Consider the following 13,804-nt stretch of genomic DNA (forward strand, 5'->3'; position numbering starts at 1 on the left):
AGTGGGTATAAGATCTTAGATTTCTTCCAAACCATTGGTTGTGCATTTCTGTGAAAAAGACTCCATTTTCTTTCCCTAGAAAGGCTGCCTGGTGAAATCTACACAGCTGATGACTTTGGGCTCTGGTTTGGACCATGACAGACCATCCCTCTACTATTGACCCTATAATCAGGTTGGTGGCTGGATGTCTCCTGAGCCTATGTGTGGACAGACCCAGCCACTTCCTGTTTTAGCTGTATCAAGAATTACGATTTTATTAAGGGAGATAATAAACTTAGCAAATAAGAGTTATTTTCCTAAACTACGCAGAGAAAACCAGAAAATATTCTTACGTAAGAACTGGCAAGTTCTTAGGCCTGAAATACTATTCTTCCCAAATGATGTTAGGCATAACATATTAGTAAAATAGTAATTTTAAAGTTATCTTTACGGAAGTCTTGTTTACCTGGAGTCTCTCCCCAAACCCTGCCACTTTTTCACGTTTTTGTTTTTTATTCCCTTTGATTTCCCTGGAACGTGCTTTCTTACTTGCCTGGTGATTTCAAGTTTTGCAGATTTGTTTTTAGTTCAGTTTTTAAACAGGTGTCTTTGTAAGGAGAGTTGAACAGTCAGTGGGCTGATGCTGTGGTGTTTCAGTTTCTAAGTTTTAAACTTATGGGACTTCTTTAAAGTGGACACAAAAACTTCATAAAAGCTTTCATGTTGACAACACTGGGCCTTTAGGGCTAAGCTCTAAGAAGGATGAGAAAACAAAGAGTTACATTGTAACTCCCTTGGTTAATCTAATTTATTCACATATTTAACCACAGTCAGCATGTAGTTGTTTTCCTCAAAGAGGCCCACTTTCCAAAACACAATTTTCAAAATGTCTTCTCTCCCCACAAAGCTCCTTGTGTTTCATTAACCCTTTTTGTGTTTGCCAGCGTTTCTCTCCTATAGTTATTTGCCAGCTTAGCAGGACCCTGGTTGAAAATTGACTAACCCTGTTTTCATGACATACTCTCTAAGCTACCAATTAATCCCAAGGCTCTCCTGTTAAATACAGTACAGGACCCTACTTGTGTATATGGCTGCCTTCTAATTTAGGAAGCCACAAAAGACTGAAACCAAGGGATGCAAGCCAAAATCCTCCTTTGAGTGAGAAGCCCAGTATTTATTTCCTGGAGAACACAGAAAGAAGATACTGAGTACTGCTTTTCAGTTATCTGATGAATTCTTTTGGAAAAGATTCATCTTGGAAATCAGTACAGTGATTATTAACTAACATGTTCATTATTGTGGGAAATTAGTGGCTTTAGGAATTTAGGTCAGTGTCATGAGTAATAAAAAGGAGTTCACCTATCTATCTGTCTTCTCCTCAGCCCTCTTTGGGAGTTAATTTTCAGTCCTGGAGAAAGGTCTTAGCTACTTCTTCCCCCATCCCCAGTGGCTTTAACCACCCCTGCGGTTTCTCTGCATAAATGTCCATGGTGTTAACACAGTTCGAGAAACTTGTCCTCCAAATAGGATGGTGATTTCCCTGACTGGTACCTGTGTCCAACTCCAGCCTTTTAGTTTACCATGTTCCTGTAAAAATGTGGAATTTTTATTCTTGCCTGACTAGCAAAGTGATCTACTTTCCCTTCAGCCTAGTGTTTTGTGTGGGATGAGGTTGTTGTGAGCAAGATGTTTTTCCTCCCAATTTCCAGTATTTCAGAATCCCATTTCCACCTCTTTTACTGGTGTAAAAAATGGGCTTTTTTTTGCTGTGGGGCCTCAGTTTCTAAGCTCTTGAAAATTCTGTTGGGTTAAGTGTACAGTGTCATCAATAGAAAGTCATATTTTATATGTTGCTACATATAAAACCTTGGGATTCAACTGGCTTCTTTCTAGACATTGGGAATACAGGCACAACACAGCTCCTGATCATCAGACACTTTAGACTGGATTAAAAACTCTTTTTAAAAAATTGTAAAATTATCATGTTTCTTGGGCATTTTTATTTTGCACTCAACAGCAAGAAAAATGACTAAGAAATAAAAGATCAGTAACAATGCTTACACCAGATAATTAAATCAAAGGGTACTTTATTAAAAAAAGAATCAAAACAGAAACTCTAAGTACCAGTGTGTACATTGTACACATTTAAATGACTCACAAGAATGAAGTTTTTTTCATAGACATTATCATACCACCTGTTGTTTATCAAAAGATGTTAAAAGAGAAATCTGTCTCCAACCTGTATACAAGATTGCCATCTTAAACAGACCTTATTTCAAACATGCAACAACGCCACTGGTAATAAAGCTTTGGAATGGGTGCTCATTCTATTATTTCACTACAAAGAGGAGAGAAAGCAAGATAAGTTGAGAAGTTATTCTAAAATAGAATGGAAGCTGTCATTTTCTACACCAGCACTCCTCACTCCTCTGCTGCCATTTTCAGCAAGTACTCCTTGTCGATCTTGAAGAGTCTCCATCCCTCTTCGCTGGATAGATCAGAGGCACCTCTTCTTTTGTAGAAGTTGATAGATGGTTCATTCCACTCTGCCACCAAGAAGTGCATGCTGCTGCAGCGACACTTCATTGCAACCTGTTACACGGGAAAGGAAAATGAACTCAGTGACGGTGCACCTGCTTTCCAAGACCCAATTTCAATTCAGTCCTTCAAATAACCCAGTAATCCTTGCAAATTTGGAAACCAAACACCAAGACATACCTGGCTTAGCTTCTTCAGAATTTCTGAGCCTATGCCAAAGCCTAAAAGAACGAGAAGTACCATTTTAAAAAGTCATTTTAAGGACTTCAAGCCCCGATTTCTCTTTAGAGCAGCCCCCCTGAACTCAACCATACCTCTATAATCGCTCATCACAAAGAAGTCCTCAAGATACAACAGTTTGCCGATCCATGGATCATAGGTAAAATAGTACATGGCAAAACCAACAATGCTGTGTCCTGTAATAAGAGTATCACATGAGTTACGGATGAAAAAGAATCTGTCAAGGTTGTAGGTGCAAAATCAGAAGCCTATCATAAGTTTAAAAAATATACATGCATGTATTATAAAAATAAGTAGCCATTGGACCGGACTATCTTCTGATTTTTAGGCTAGTGCAATCCAGATCACTGTTGGATGATCTCACTGTTCTTAGAACATGTTTTCACAAAAAGCACACGTTAGAGCTAGCTGAAGCCAGGCTAAAACCATGGACTGGCCACTTGGCAATCTGTTGCATCTCACACTCAGGATTGAGAATGCTTTCATTACTTGCCAGAGTGAAAGTGCTATGGTCTTAAACTAAACACACACATTATTCACATCCTATTGGTATGTTGACTTGGGAATAAGTCAGGTTTACACGGCAGTTCAGAATAGTAAGTATTTGTAGTTTAGAAACCCTGCTTCCTTAAGGTCAGGACATAAGGCCGAAACAGTAAGGTTTAATTTCAGAACTTGCCTTCCAATTCACACATTTTCAATTTGCTTTCCCCAGTGTTTAAGTCGGAAGAAACAGAGGTACTCAGGTATGATGTAACATCCACATACCTCTGGAAAGTACCTCATCCCTTATGTATTTTGCTCATTTTTTTTTCTAGCAGGAGGAAATGACCTCAGAACAAAAAAAAACCTTAATCACCCCCCAACCAGGCCCATCAACTTCCCCCTTTGGCTTTGTCTTTTGGCCATTCAACAATGACCAGGAAGAAAAACAACAACAACAAAGAAAAAAACAAAGAAAAATAAAAGGAAAAAAGCATCAGACTTCTTCTTAATAGGTGTCTGTAATTCCAATTGGAAGCAAAAGTTTCAAATTAAACTTTCTAGCCATCTTATAGTCCTTCCCAAACAGGAAGCGAGTACATTGGAGCTTCTGATCTACCGTGTTTTAAGTGTGTGATAATAGGGCCTTACCTCATTTATCATGATCATCTACTTTATTGTGTAAAGGATCTTTTAGTTACCTCCCCGCCCATCCATGTACACGGAAGGGCCATGTACATGGCGAAGCTAGAGACTGTAACCTGAAGATTGGGACAAATTAAAGAAAAAAATGTAATTTAACACAGATACAAAAAAGGTTACGTTAGGGTCAAACAAGAACCATTTATGAAACTGAATTTACAACAAATGACTTTATACCAAACTTTTCCGGGTCTCCACCGCATTCTGATACTTACATAAACAGCTCAAACTCTTCCGGGTCTCCACAGCACTGATACTTAAAGAGCTCTTTTAACCCGCCCTATTATTAAGTGCAGCACATCTATTTTTTTTTTTTTTTCAGTACTTTGAACACTGGCTGGCTATTATTTCTGGCCAATTTCTCAGTTAAGTAACTTCAGCCTGTGTTGTCAGTGCTTCTACAGAGCGGACTCTACGTCTTACACAACACTCGGTCTCTTCGGCTTCTAGAAGGGCAGGGCGATTACCTTCCGGAGTCAGGTGCTCCTTGGGCACTTCTGCAACTAAGCAGTGGTAGAAGGGGTGCTCTCCGAAACCGTCTTCCAGCAGATCTGCAAGAAGGGGAAGCAGAGACAGTGTTGGAGTCAGTGAAAGTCGTCCCCCAGACGCTCGTCCCCTGCCCTGCCACTGATGCGTTACCTTTTTCAGTTAACATTACTTGCTCTTCCATGTATTCGTATTTAGCCAATTCCTGGGTTGAGGCACATAAGAAAAAGGAAGAGAAGCAGAACATTAAGTGAGGCCCCGGCCCGGACAGCTCGGGGGAAGGGGGTGGGCGGGGCGGGGATTCGTTTCGAGTTTCGCCCGGAGCAGCGCCGCCTGGCCGGGGCTGTGGGTAGGCGGCCGGAGAAAAGGGACCTGCGGGGTACAAGGACCCCAACTCCGCCTCGGGAGGAGCCCGAGCTTCCCGCTACCTTGATCAGCCGCAGGATGTCACTGCAGTCGGCAGCGGTGGCCGGGCGGATCACGAATTTAGCCATTTTCGTCTTTTGCTTTTCTTCCCTTTGCGGACCAGGCCCCTGTACTTGAACAGTAGGAGGAGGTGGTTCCTCATTCGTCTCCCCGGAGCGTCCTCTTCCCAGTCAGGATGGCACCATGACCCGGCGAACCTCTGCGAACAACGTAAGACAAGCAGCTCACTGCAACTGGAGCCGCGCGCGCTCCTGCCGTCGGGCTCTCTGCCTTTTAGCTTGAAGAAGCCCCGCCCCGGGACGTGAGGCGGAGGCGCCTCGACCAATGAGGTCGCGACCGCCCCCTCTTCCGGGCACCTCCCTCTTTTCCGGGCCCCTGTGTGAACCTGGCCGGCGCGGGCGGGGTGCGGCGGCGAGGCGCTAGGCTGAGCTCTCTAGTGGCGCCCTCTCGTGGCACATGGTAGAGGCTTCCCGAAAGTCCAACCTCCCAGCCTAGGCGTCCCCGAAGTGACCTTTGCAAAAGGAAGAGAGAGGTTCCCCTTTGGGCCCTGGACCAATGACTTGACAGTTTCTTCTTTGGAGACACCTGGCTTTGAGCAGTGAGGGGATGAGAGGTTTAGAGTAGCGGCTCCCATAGGGTGGTCTGGGGGCCCGTGTGGGTCCCAAGATCATTTCAGAACTAGCTTCATAGTAATAGGGTTTCATTTGCCTTTCTTAGTTTCGCTGGAATTTTCCAGAGAACTGATGTATGATGACGTCATTGCTCTCATGACTGAAGGAATGTGTGCTTGCATGTTGTGTTTTCTAGAATTTCCCAAGGTAAGCTATTTGGCTTCCTCAATAATTCTTTCCCCCTTTGCTGGTAATTTTTAGAGTTAACAGAATATTTTCTTTCTTACTTTTTTCATTTTTATTTTTTTCTTAAAATCTCTGGCTTTCCTATGGAAACACTTGTGCCTGAGGTACACTCCTTCTGACTTGCATTTAGTGAGGGTCCGCTCATAGAACATTTTCTGTTTTGCTTGTCTAAATATGTCTTTCAGTTATCCTAAAGTTCTTGGAGGATTTATTTCACTGTGAACGAATTTGAGGTTGGAAGTTCCTTTCTCTCAGCATATTGATGACATCTATCTTCTGGCTTCCATTGCTGTTTAAAGTTGTTGCATTCCCTCCTTGCTCATTCCCTGCGCTTCTTCTCCCCTCCTTTAAAACTTTTTATTTTGAAGTAATTACAAATTTACAGGATGTGTGATGACATCCTTGCTTTGGTGACTAAAGGAAGGTGTGTTTGTATGTTCTCATGTTTTCTAGACTTTTCAAAGTTCAGCTTTTAGAATTTCTCAATGATTTTTAAATTTCCTGAGAGGAAAATGTTTGAGAACAGTTGGATTAGTTTATAGCTCTTCCTGGGTTATACCCAACTGGAGCAAGTACTCCATCCTTTTGCAGATACAGGTTTTTATTTACAAACCACCTTCCCAGACAGGCCTTCTGAGGGCCCTGCTTTGGCTGCCTAGCCTGGGTTCCTGACTGAGTCAGAGCGAAAGCATAAAAGGAGCCTGCAATGTTTTTCAGTCTGTAGGTTGGATTATCACCAAATGACCCCCTCCCCCAACATTCAACATAACTCTCTGCCTCTGCTCAAAATATCCTGTAGGTAGAAAAGAAAGCAAAAGTAACTCCCCTTCCCACCCTCTGCGGATATCATGCGTAGTGAGTCATTGTGAGAGTTTATGGAATGTGTTTCTCAAACATCTTTAAAAATAGCATTGATTCTCATCTGCCTAAGCCACGTTAGGTAGTGTTTCCTGACACCATTGCACTTGGGATGACCGTACATAAGCCCTTCCTTCCTCTGCTTTGTTTTGTGTTGTGGGAAGACCCAGGAGAGCTTGTTACAGAATTAGTACTAACAGTAAGTTAGAACTCTGTGACTAAGCATTAATAATAACTGCCTCCTTGAAGCAAAAACAAGGCCGTTTTCAATGTGGTCTGCTTAGTCTTTTAGAATAATGGTTGTTTGTCATTAAAACACATAATATATGTTTTTCTATTTATTCTGCTTTTCTGGTTTCAGTTTCATGTTTTTATGCTTCACTTTGCCATTATGACAATAAGGGCCCATTCAGAAAAACAGGTGGCTAGAAAAAGCTCATTGATTGTGTTTTTTGCACAAGCTTAGAACCCTAAGAAATGTGGATTTTCTTTATGAATCAAGTTAGGTTTCTCCATTGTCAGGAATAGATAGATGCCATGAGTGACCAACATTACCTGCTCCTGATAGTGGAATTTAAATTTAAAACTGCATAGAAGGAGGTTAACTGCCTAGCATTTCGGAGAAGGCAATGGCACCCCACTCCAGTACTCTTGCCTGGAAAATCCCATGGACGGAGGAGCCTGGTAGGCTGCAGTCCATTGGGTCGCTAAGAGTCGGATACAACTAAGCGACTTCACTTTCACTTTTCACTTTTCACTTTCGTGCATTGGAGAAGGAAATGGCAACCCACTCCAGTGTTCTTGCCTGGAGAATCCCAGGGACGGGGGACCCTGGTGCGCTGCCATCTATGGGGACGCACAGAGTCGGACACGACTGAAGTGACTTAGCAGCAGTAGCAGCCTAGCATTTGGAAAATTTTATTTGGTTAATGAGTCAACAAATCAACAACTATTTATTGACTCTTATGCTAGGTACTTGGGGGTTTATAATAAAGTAGGTCTAAGTTTTGAAAGAAGCCCTCAGGACATACAGTTTACTTTAGAGATATATTTATAGTTTACTACAACCAGATTCCCTGGTGGCTCAGAGGTTAAAGCATCTGCCTCCAACGTGGGAGACCCGGGTTCAATCCCTGGGTTGGGAAGATCCCCTGGAGAAGGAAATGGTAACCCACTCCAGATTCTTGCCTGGAAAAGCCTGGTAGGCTGTAGTCCACGGGGTCGCAAAGCGTCAGATACAAGTGAGCGACTTCACTTACTTACTTACAACCAGATTTAATCTTTATCAGAAAGATAATCCTATAACTGAAGAGGTCTGAGCAGGAGAAGAGTCGCAGGAAAGGAAACGGCCAGGGACATCATGGGTGTTTTACAGTCATTGTCTCATTTGATAACAGCTCTCTTGTGAAATAGCTAATGTTAGCTCCATCTTTGCAACAGAGAAAACCGGAGGCTCAGAGGGCTACAAAACTGCCACAGCTAGGAAATGGTAGAACTAGGAAAGAAGGAATTCTGTTGATTTCCATGCCAAAGTGAAGCTGTCCAATTTGCTCTATTAAACTGTTATGGAAGGTGTCATAGTTTTTTTTTTCTGTTTATAAAAATAATGCATATTGATTAGGAAAATTGGAGAAATACAGAAATAGAAAAAGTTAATAATAATTCCAATTAGTAGGCTGACTTCCTTCTAGTCTTTTCTATGTACATACACAGGTAGGGCTGATACTAAGTTGGTATGGACAGTGTAGTGAATTAAAATGGCCACAAATTCATTGAAGCTCCTCCCATCAAGAGGTGGAGTCTGTTTCCCCACTCCTTGAATTTGGACTGGCTTTGTGACTTGCCTTGACCAATAAAATACGGTAAAAGTGGTAGTGTACAACTTCTAAGCAAGACCTCAAGAGATCATAAAGCTTCTGCTCACGTTCTCTTGGATTGCTGCTGCTGCCATATGAGGAAGCTTGAGCTAGCCTCCTTGAGGATGAAAGATTTCATGCATATGTAAGGCCAGATACATAAGTGACACCATCTTGGACCATTTAGTCCCAGTCGAGCTGTCAAATGATTGTAGCTACACAAGTAACCCTAGGTAAGACCAGTAGAAAAACCTCTTTGCTGTTCCCAGCCCATGTTATCAATCCACAGAATCATGAGTCAATAGAATGCTTGTTTTAAGCCACTACACTTCAGGGTTTTTCGTTACACAGCAAAGGCTTACTGAACTCAGATGGCCATTTGGGTTGTTCACTCCTGGCTTCCATTCTGATTGGTTGCAGCGTCCATTCTGACTGGTCTGTGCTTGCTTGTATTCGCTTAAAAATATTTTAAAAATAACCTGTGTGTGTTATGCCTATGTAATAAAAAGTTGGAATCATGTATCTATAATGCCTCTCCTGCTGAATAGTGTAGTAGCTTCCTATCTACTGGGCTTCCCTGGTGGCTCAGACAGTAAAAGTGTCTGCCTGCAATGCGGGAGACCTGGGTTCAATCCCTGGGTCGGGAAGATCCCTTGGAGAAGGAAATGGCAACCCACTCCAGTACTCTTGCCTGGAAAATTCCGTGGATTGAGGAGCCTGGTTGGCTGCAGTCCATGGGGTCACAGAGTCGAACGCGACTGAGCGACTTCACTTTCACTTTCTTATCTACTACAGCTTTGTCCTCACACACTCCCCACCTATGTGATTACGTCACTACGTAACCTTGTTAAGTCACTGTTTCTTCATCTGTAATGAGGAAATATTAATAGTATCCTTCATATGGTAATTGTTGTAAGGATTAAGCAAAGTAATACATATAAAGTACCTAGTGGGAATTCCCTGGTGGTCCAGTGGTTAGGACTCTGCATTCTCACTGCCAAGGGCCTGGTGTTCAGTCCTTGGTTGGGGGACTAAGATTCCACAAATAGTGTGGTGTGCGCACCCACCCCCCCCACAAAAAAAGAAGTACCCAGCATCGTACCTGGTATAATTGTTAGCATTATTACTATTAATAGTATAAAGTATTTTTCCATGCCAGTGAGTGTATTTAAATTAAATATATATAATGACTCCTTAGAGTTGCATTGTGTGCAATTTATTATACCATTCTATTGTTGAAGACTCAGGTGTTTTTCCAGTGATAAATAATATTTTGATAAACATCTTTTTATCCAAGTTTTAGCCCAGCTTTCTGATTGTTTTCTTATGTAGGTTCCTAAAAGTGAAATTGCTAGGTAAACAGAGATGTAATTTTGTTGGTCTGGAGCCAGAGAAACACTCTAAAACTTCAGGTCCTCAGTACCTGAAAGTGTAATTTGAGATGACTCTTTAGATGTGCTCATTCTAGCTTGAATTATCTAAATTTTGGTAACATGTCTGTGTTCCACAGGTTGTAATAGATCTTTCTCAGAGGGTGTTTTTCTTTCTACATAACACAGGTGGGTGATAACCTGTGAGAATGATCAATGAATAAATACAACCAGCTCCAAGAAAGCATCTTGTTTGGGGCCAGAATTTTCTTTCTTTTCAAATTTATTTTTTATTGATATGTAGTTGAATTACTGGCCAAGATACCTTCGTTTCTTTTCTTTACCTTACCTTTCATTTTGAGAAACTACAATTTAGGACATGGAAAGCTCTTCATCTTTGGGAGTAAACCATGAAAAGTGTAAGACTTCTCTTTGTAAATGTAAAGTATTATATGACTTCAGGCCGCAGTTGAAAGAGCCTGGTCAGTAATAAGCGAAGTATTAACCAGGCCTCTTGTTTGCAAGTGAAGTTACCCCATTCTAACTGGCTTAGGCAGAAGGAGAATTCGCTGCCCATTGCAAGAAGCACAGGTATGACAGGAACCAGGACCTTGTGGTACCACCTGAAATGTATATTGAGTGAAAGAGAAGATCACAGCTTGTGATGGGTGGATATTTGTTTCCCAGAACAGCATTTCCTGCTTTTGAAAAATTATTTCCCCTTACTCCCAGGTGGCATTAGTGGTAAACAACCCTCCTGCCAGTGCAGGAGATGTAAGAGACACAGGTTCGATCCCTGGGTCCAGAAGATGCCCTGGAGAAAGAAATGGCAACCATTCTCCAGTATTCTTGCCTGGAGAATTCCACGGGCAGAGGAGCATGGTGGGGTACAGTCCATGGGGTCGCAAAGAGTTGGACACAACTGAAGCAACTTAGTGCACACACACACACACACACACAGCTAGATGCTTTTTCTTGGTCATGCGTGTGTGCTCTTTGTGACCCTACGGACTGTAGCCCCCAGGCTCCTCCATCCATGGGATTCTTCAGGCAAGAATACTGGAGTGAGGTAGCTATTTCCTTCTCCAGGGGATCCTCCCAGCCCAGGGATTGAACCCCTGTCTCTTCTGTCTCCTGCAGGCAGATTCTTTACCACTAGCGCCACCTGGGAAGCCCTTTTCTTGGTCAGGGAGCTGCTAATCAGAACATGCCACGCCCTTGGTCAATATTGTGATCCAAGCCATACCAATCATTCTTTTCTCATTGGCACCAAGAAAGTGCTTTCCTTTCTGCTGGTACACCTGGGAAGATATGGAGGTATGAGACAGTGACTTTGACTTGTGGGAAAGACTGACCACCTTAGGGTTTCTGGCTTTCTGTAGCCAAAGCTCAGATGGCCTATATCCTCTCAATCACTGCTGTTGCCTACCTCTGATGATGTCATCTCTCCTGCCACTACTACACACACATGGAAGGAGGAGAGAGCCAGATGGTCACAAAGTGTCCATTGCTTTCACTGCAGAAAGAAGTGGGGTTAAGATGTTCCTTGGCCAGAGACGGAGATTGGAGGTGGTAAATGCTGTTTGGGAATATGCAGAAATAGGGGTGATTATATTTTAATTCCCTGGAACATGCCCAGCTGTGCTCATTTCTGACCTTCACCACAAGGAATATCTATAGCAAGGCTGGGAATGAAAAGCTGTATCAGAAGATGAAGCAGAGACATTGTCCTGCTGCAAGAAGCTATCCCAAGCAGCCCCTATCTGTTTATAAGATGGAATGTGTTTGCCATCCTAGCCTAAATCCATCCCAGGCTGTCACTCTTGCCCTCCATGGGGCTCTTGCTGAGGATCATAAAAAATTGTGTTGGAGAGAGACCATTGAGACCCTTTGGTTGAAGTTCAAGAGAGATGATCATGCCTCCTTTCTTCCTTTCTAATGCTCCTTGTCAGGAGGCTGGAACATTGGCAACTGTGGTAAATCCACAGGGATTGCCCCCTGGAAACCAGGCATAGAGGCTGAGTGACTTTTAGGCAAAGATATGGACATATTCCAAAGCTAAGACTGGTCTTGCTGTCCCAATGGCCTTTGCTCTCTATCCTGGACACTTTGTTTCATGGTTCCACAACAGAAAGGTAGTTATTTGAAAGCAAGTTTTGTTATACCATCGCTTTTGTGGTAGTTAGCTATTGCCACATAACACATTACCACAAACTTGGTGGCTTAAATTACATGCATTTATCATCACGGTTTCTGTCATTTGGAAGTTGAGGCATGGCTTAGCTGGGTCCTTGCTCAGGGTGTCAGCCAGACTGTATTTTCATGTGGCAGCGTGGACGAGGAAGAATCCACTTGCAAGTTCAAGTCATTAGCATTGGCAGAATTCATTCATTTCCTTGACCGAGGGTCTTAGCTTCTTAATGCCCGTCAGTTGATGCCACTCATGATTTCTAGAAGTTGCCTGCAGTTCCTTGTAATGAGGGCTTACCCAATATGGCTATTTACTTCATCAGGCCAGCATGGAGAGTGTCTAGAGCAGTCTGCTAGCAAAATAGAGTCATTTTTTTTATTGTGAAAAAAACCACAAAACAAAATTTACTGCCTTAGCCATTTTTGGGTGTATGATGCAGTAGTGTTAACTACTGATGCATAGAATTGTGTAATAGATCTCTAGGACTTCTTTGTCTTGCAAAACCGAAACTCTGTACCTATTGAACAATTCCCTTTCCCCTTCCTCTGTGCTTTGTGCTGTGCTTAGTCTCTCAGTCATGTCCGATTCTTTGCAATCCCATGGACTGTAGCCCACCTGGCTCCTCTGTCCATGGGGATTCTCCAGGCAAGAATGCTGGAGTGGGTTGCCATGCCCTCCTCCAGGAGATCTTCCCAGTCCAGGTCTCCTGCATTGTAGATAGATTCTTTACTGTCTGAGCCCCCAGGGAAGCCCCCCTTCCTCTGCTGCTGCTGCTGCTGCTGCTAAGTCACTTCAGTCTTATCCGACTCTGCGCGACCCCATAGACGGCAGCCCACTAGACTCCCCCGTCCCTGGAATTCTCCAGACAAGAATACTGGAGTGGGTTGCCATTTCCTTCTCCAATGCATGAAAGTGAAAAGTGAAAGTGAAAGTGAAGTTGTGTCTGACCCTCAGCGACCCCATGGACTGCAGCCTACAAGGCTCCTCCATTCATGGGATTTTCCAGGCAAGAGTACTGGAGTGGGGTGCCATTGCCTTCTCCGCCCCTTCCTCTAGCCTGCTGGTAACCACCATTCTACTTACTGTCTCTGAGTTTGACTAGTCTAGGTTCCTCTTATAAGTGGAGTCATACTGTATCATTTTATGACTTGTCTCATTTAATATAATGTTCTCAAAGTTTATCCATGTTGTAGCCTTTGACAAAATGTCCTTCTTTTCAAAGACTGAACAACATTCCATTTTATGTATATACCACATTTCTTCATCCATTTATCCATCAGTGGACATTTAGGTTGCTTCCACCTTTTTGCTATTATGAGTAATGGTGTAGTGAACACAGGTGTGCAAATATCACTTCAAGATACTCTTTTAAATGATTTTGGATATGTGCCCTGAAGTAGGATTGCTGGGTTGTATGGTAGTTCTGTGTTTAATTTTTTGATTCCCATCAACAGTGCACAAGGATTCCTTTTCCTCCACATCTGTACCAGCATTTGTTATTTTCTGTTTTTTTGAAATTTATAGTGGTCTTCCTAATAGGTGTGAGGTGATATTTCATTGTGATTTTGATTTTCGATTCTCCTATTAGTAGTGATGTTGAGTGTCTTTTCATATGCTTATTGGCCATTTGTATATCTTCTTTGGAAAAATGTCTATTCAAGTCCTTTGCCTATTTAAAAATCAGATTATTTGTTATTGTTGAGCTGTGGGAATTCTTTCTATATTCTGGATGTTAACCTCTTAACAGATATGTGGTTTGCAAATGTTTTCTCCCTTTTAGTAGGTTGCTTTTTTACTCTGTTGTTTCATTTGATATGC

The 13,804-nt window shown here is 42.5% G+C and overlaps 1 protein-coding gene and 1 long non-coding RNA gene across 2 annotated transcripts in view; one reads left to right on the plus strand and one right to left on the minus strand.

The window, feature by feature from the left end:
* Window positions 1-2,049: 2,049 nt before the first annotated feature.
* On the minus strand, window positions 2,050-5,111 carry SAT1 (spermidine/spermine N1-acetyltransferase 1). The gene is made up of 6 exons (XM_005904036.3): window positions 4,857-5,111; window positions 4,582-4,633; window positions 4,410-4,493; window positions 2,832-2,933; window positions 2,698-2,738; window positions 2,050-2,571 (listed from the first exon to the last, which is right to left on the minus strand). The coding sequence occupies exons 1-6, from the start codon at window positions 4,920-4,922 to the stop codon at window positions 2,401-2,403; spliced, it is 516 nt and encodes a 171-aa protein (XP_005904098.1). The 5' UTR covers window positions 4,923-5,111; the 3' UTR covers window positions 2,050-2,400.
* A 215-nt stretch (window positions 5,112-5,326) lies between these two features.
* Window positions 5,327-13,804, plus strand: part of LOC138986446 (uncharacterized) — a 35,236-nt gene continuing 26,758 nt past the window's right edge. The window contains exon 1 of the long non-coding RNA XR_011463288.1: window positions 5,327-5,672. This is a non-coding gene — a long non-coding RNA (uncharacterized lncRNA). The remainder of the gene's footprint in view (window positions 5,673-13,804) is intronic.

Source organism: Bos mutus, chromosome X (genome assembly GCF_027580195.1).
Source record: "Bos mutus isolate GX-2022 chromosome X, NWIPB_WYAK_1.1, whole genome shotgun sequence".
In the NCBI taxonomy this organism is placed as follows: domain Eukaryota; kingdom Metazoa; phylum Chordata; class Mammalia; order Artiodactyla; family Bovidae; genus Bos; species Bos mutus.

What these genes read in the sequence shown, in the direction of transcription:
- SAT1 (XM_005904036.3), bottom strand. Translation starts at nt 4,922, where the DNA reads ATGGCTAAATTCGTGATCCGCCCGGCCACCGCTGCCGACTGCAGTGAC. An exon ending in AGTAATGTTAACTGAAAAAG is followed by an intron (nt 4,494 to 4,581) that starts GTAACGCATCAG and finishes CCCTTCTTGCAG; the next exon opens with ATCTGCTGGAAGACGGTTTC. An exon ending in GGAGCACCTGACTCCGGAAG is followed by an intron (nt 2,934 to 4,409) that starts GTAATCGCCCTG and finishes CTCTTATTACAG; the next exon opens with GACACAGCATTGTTGGTTTT.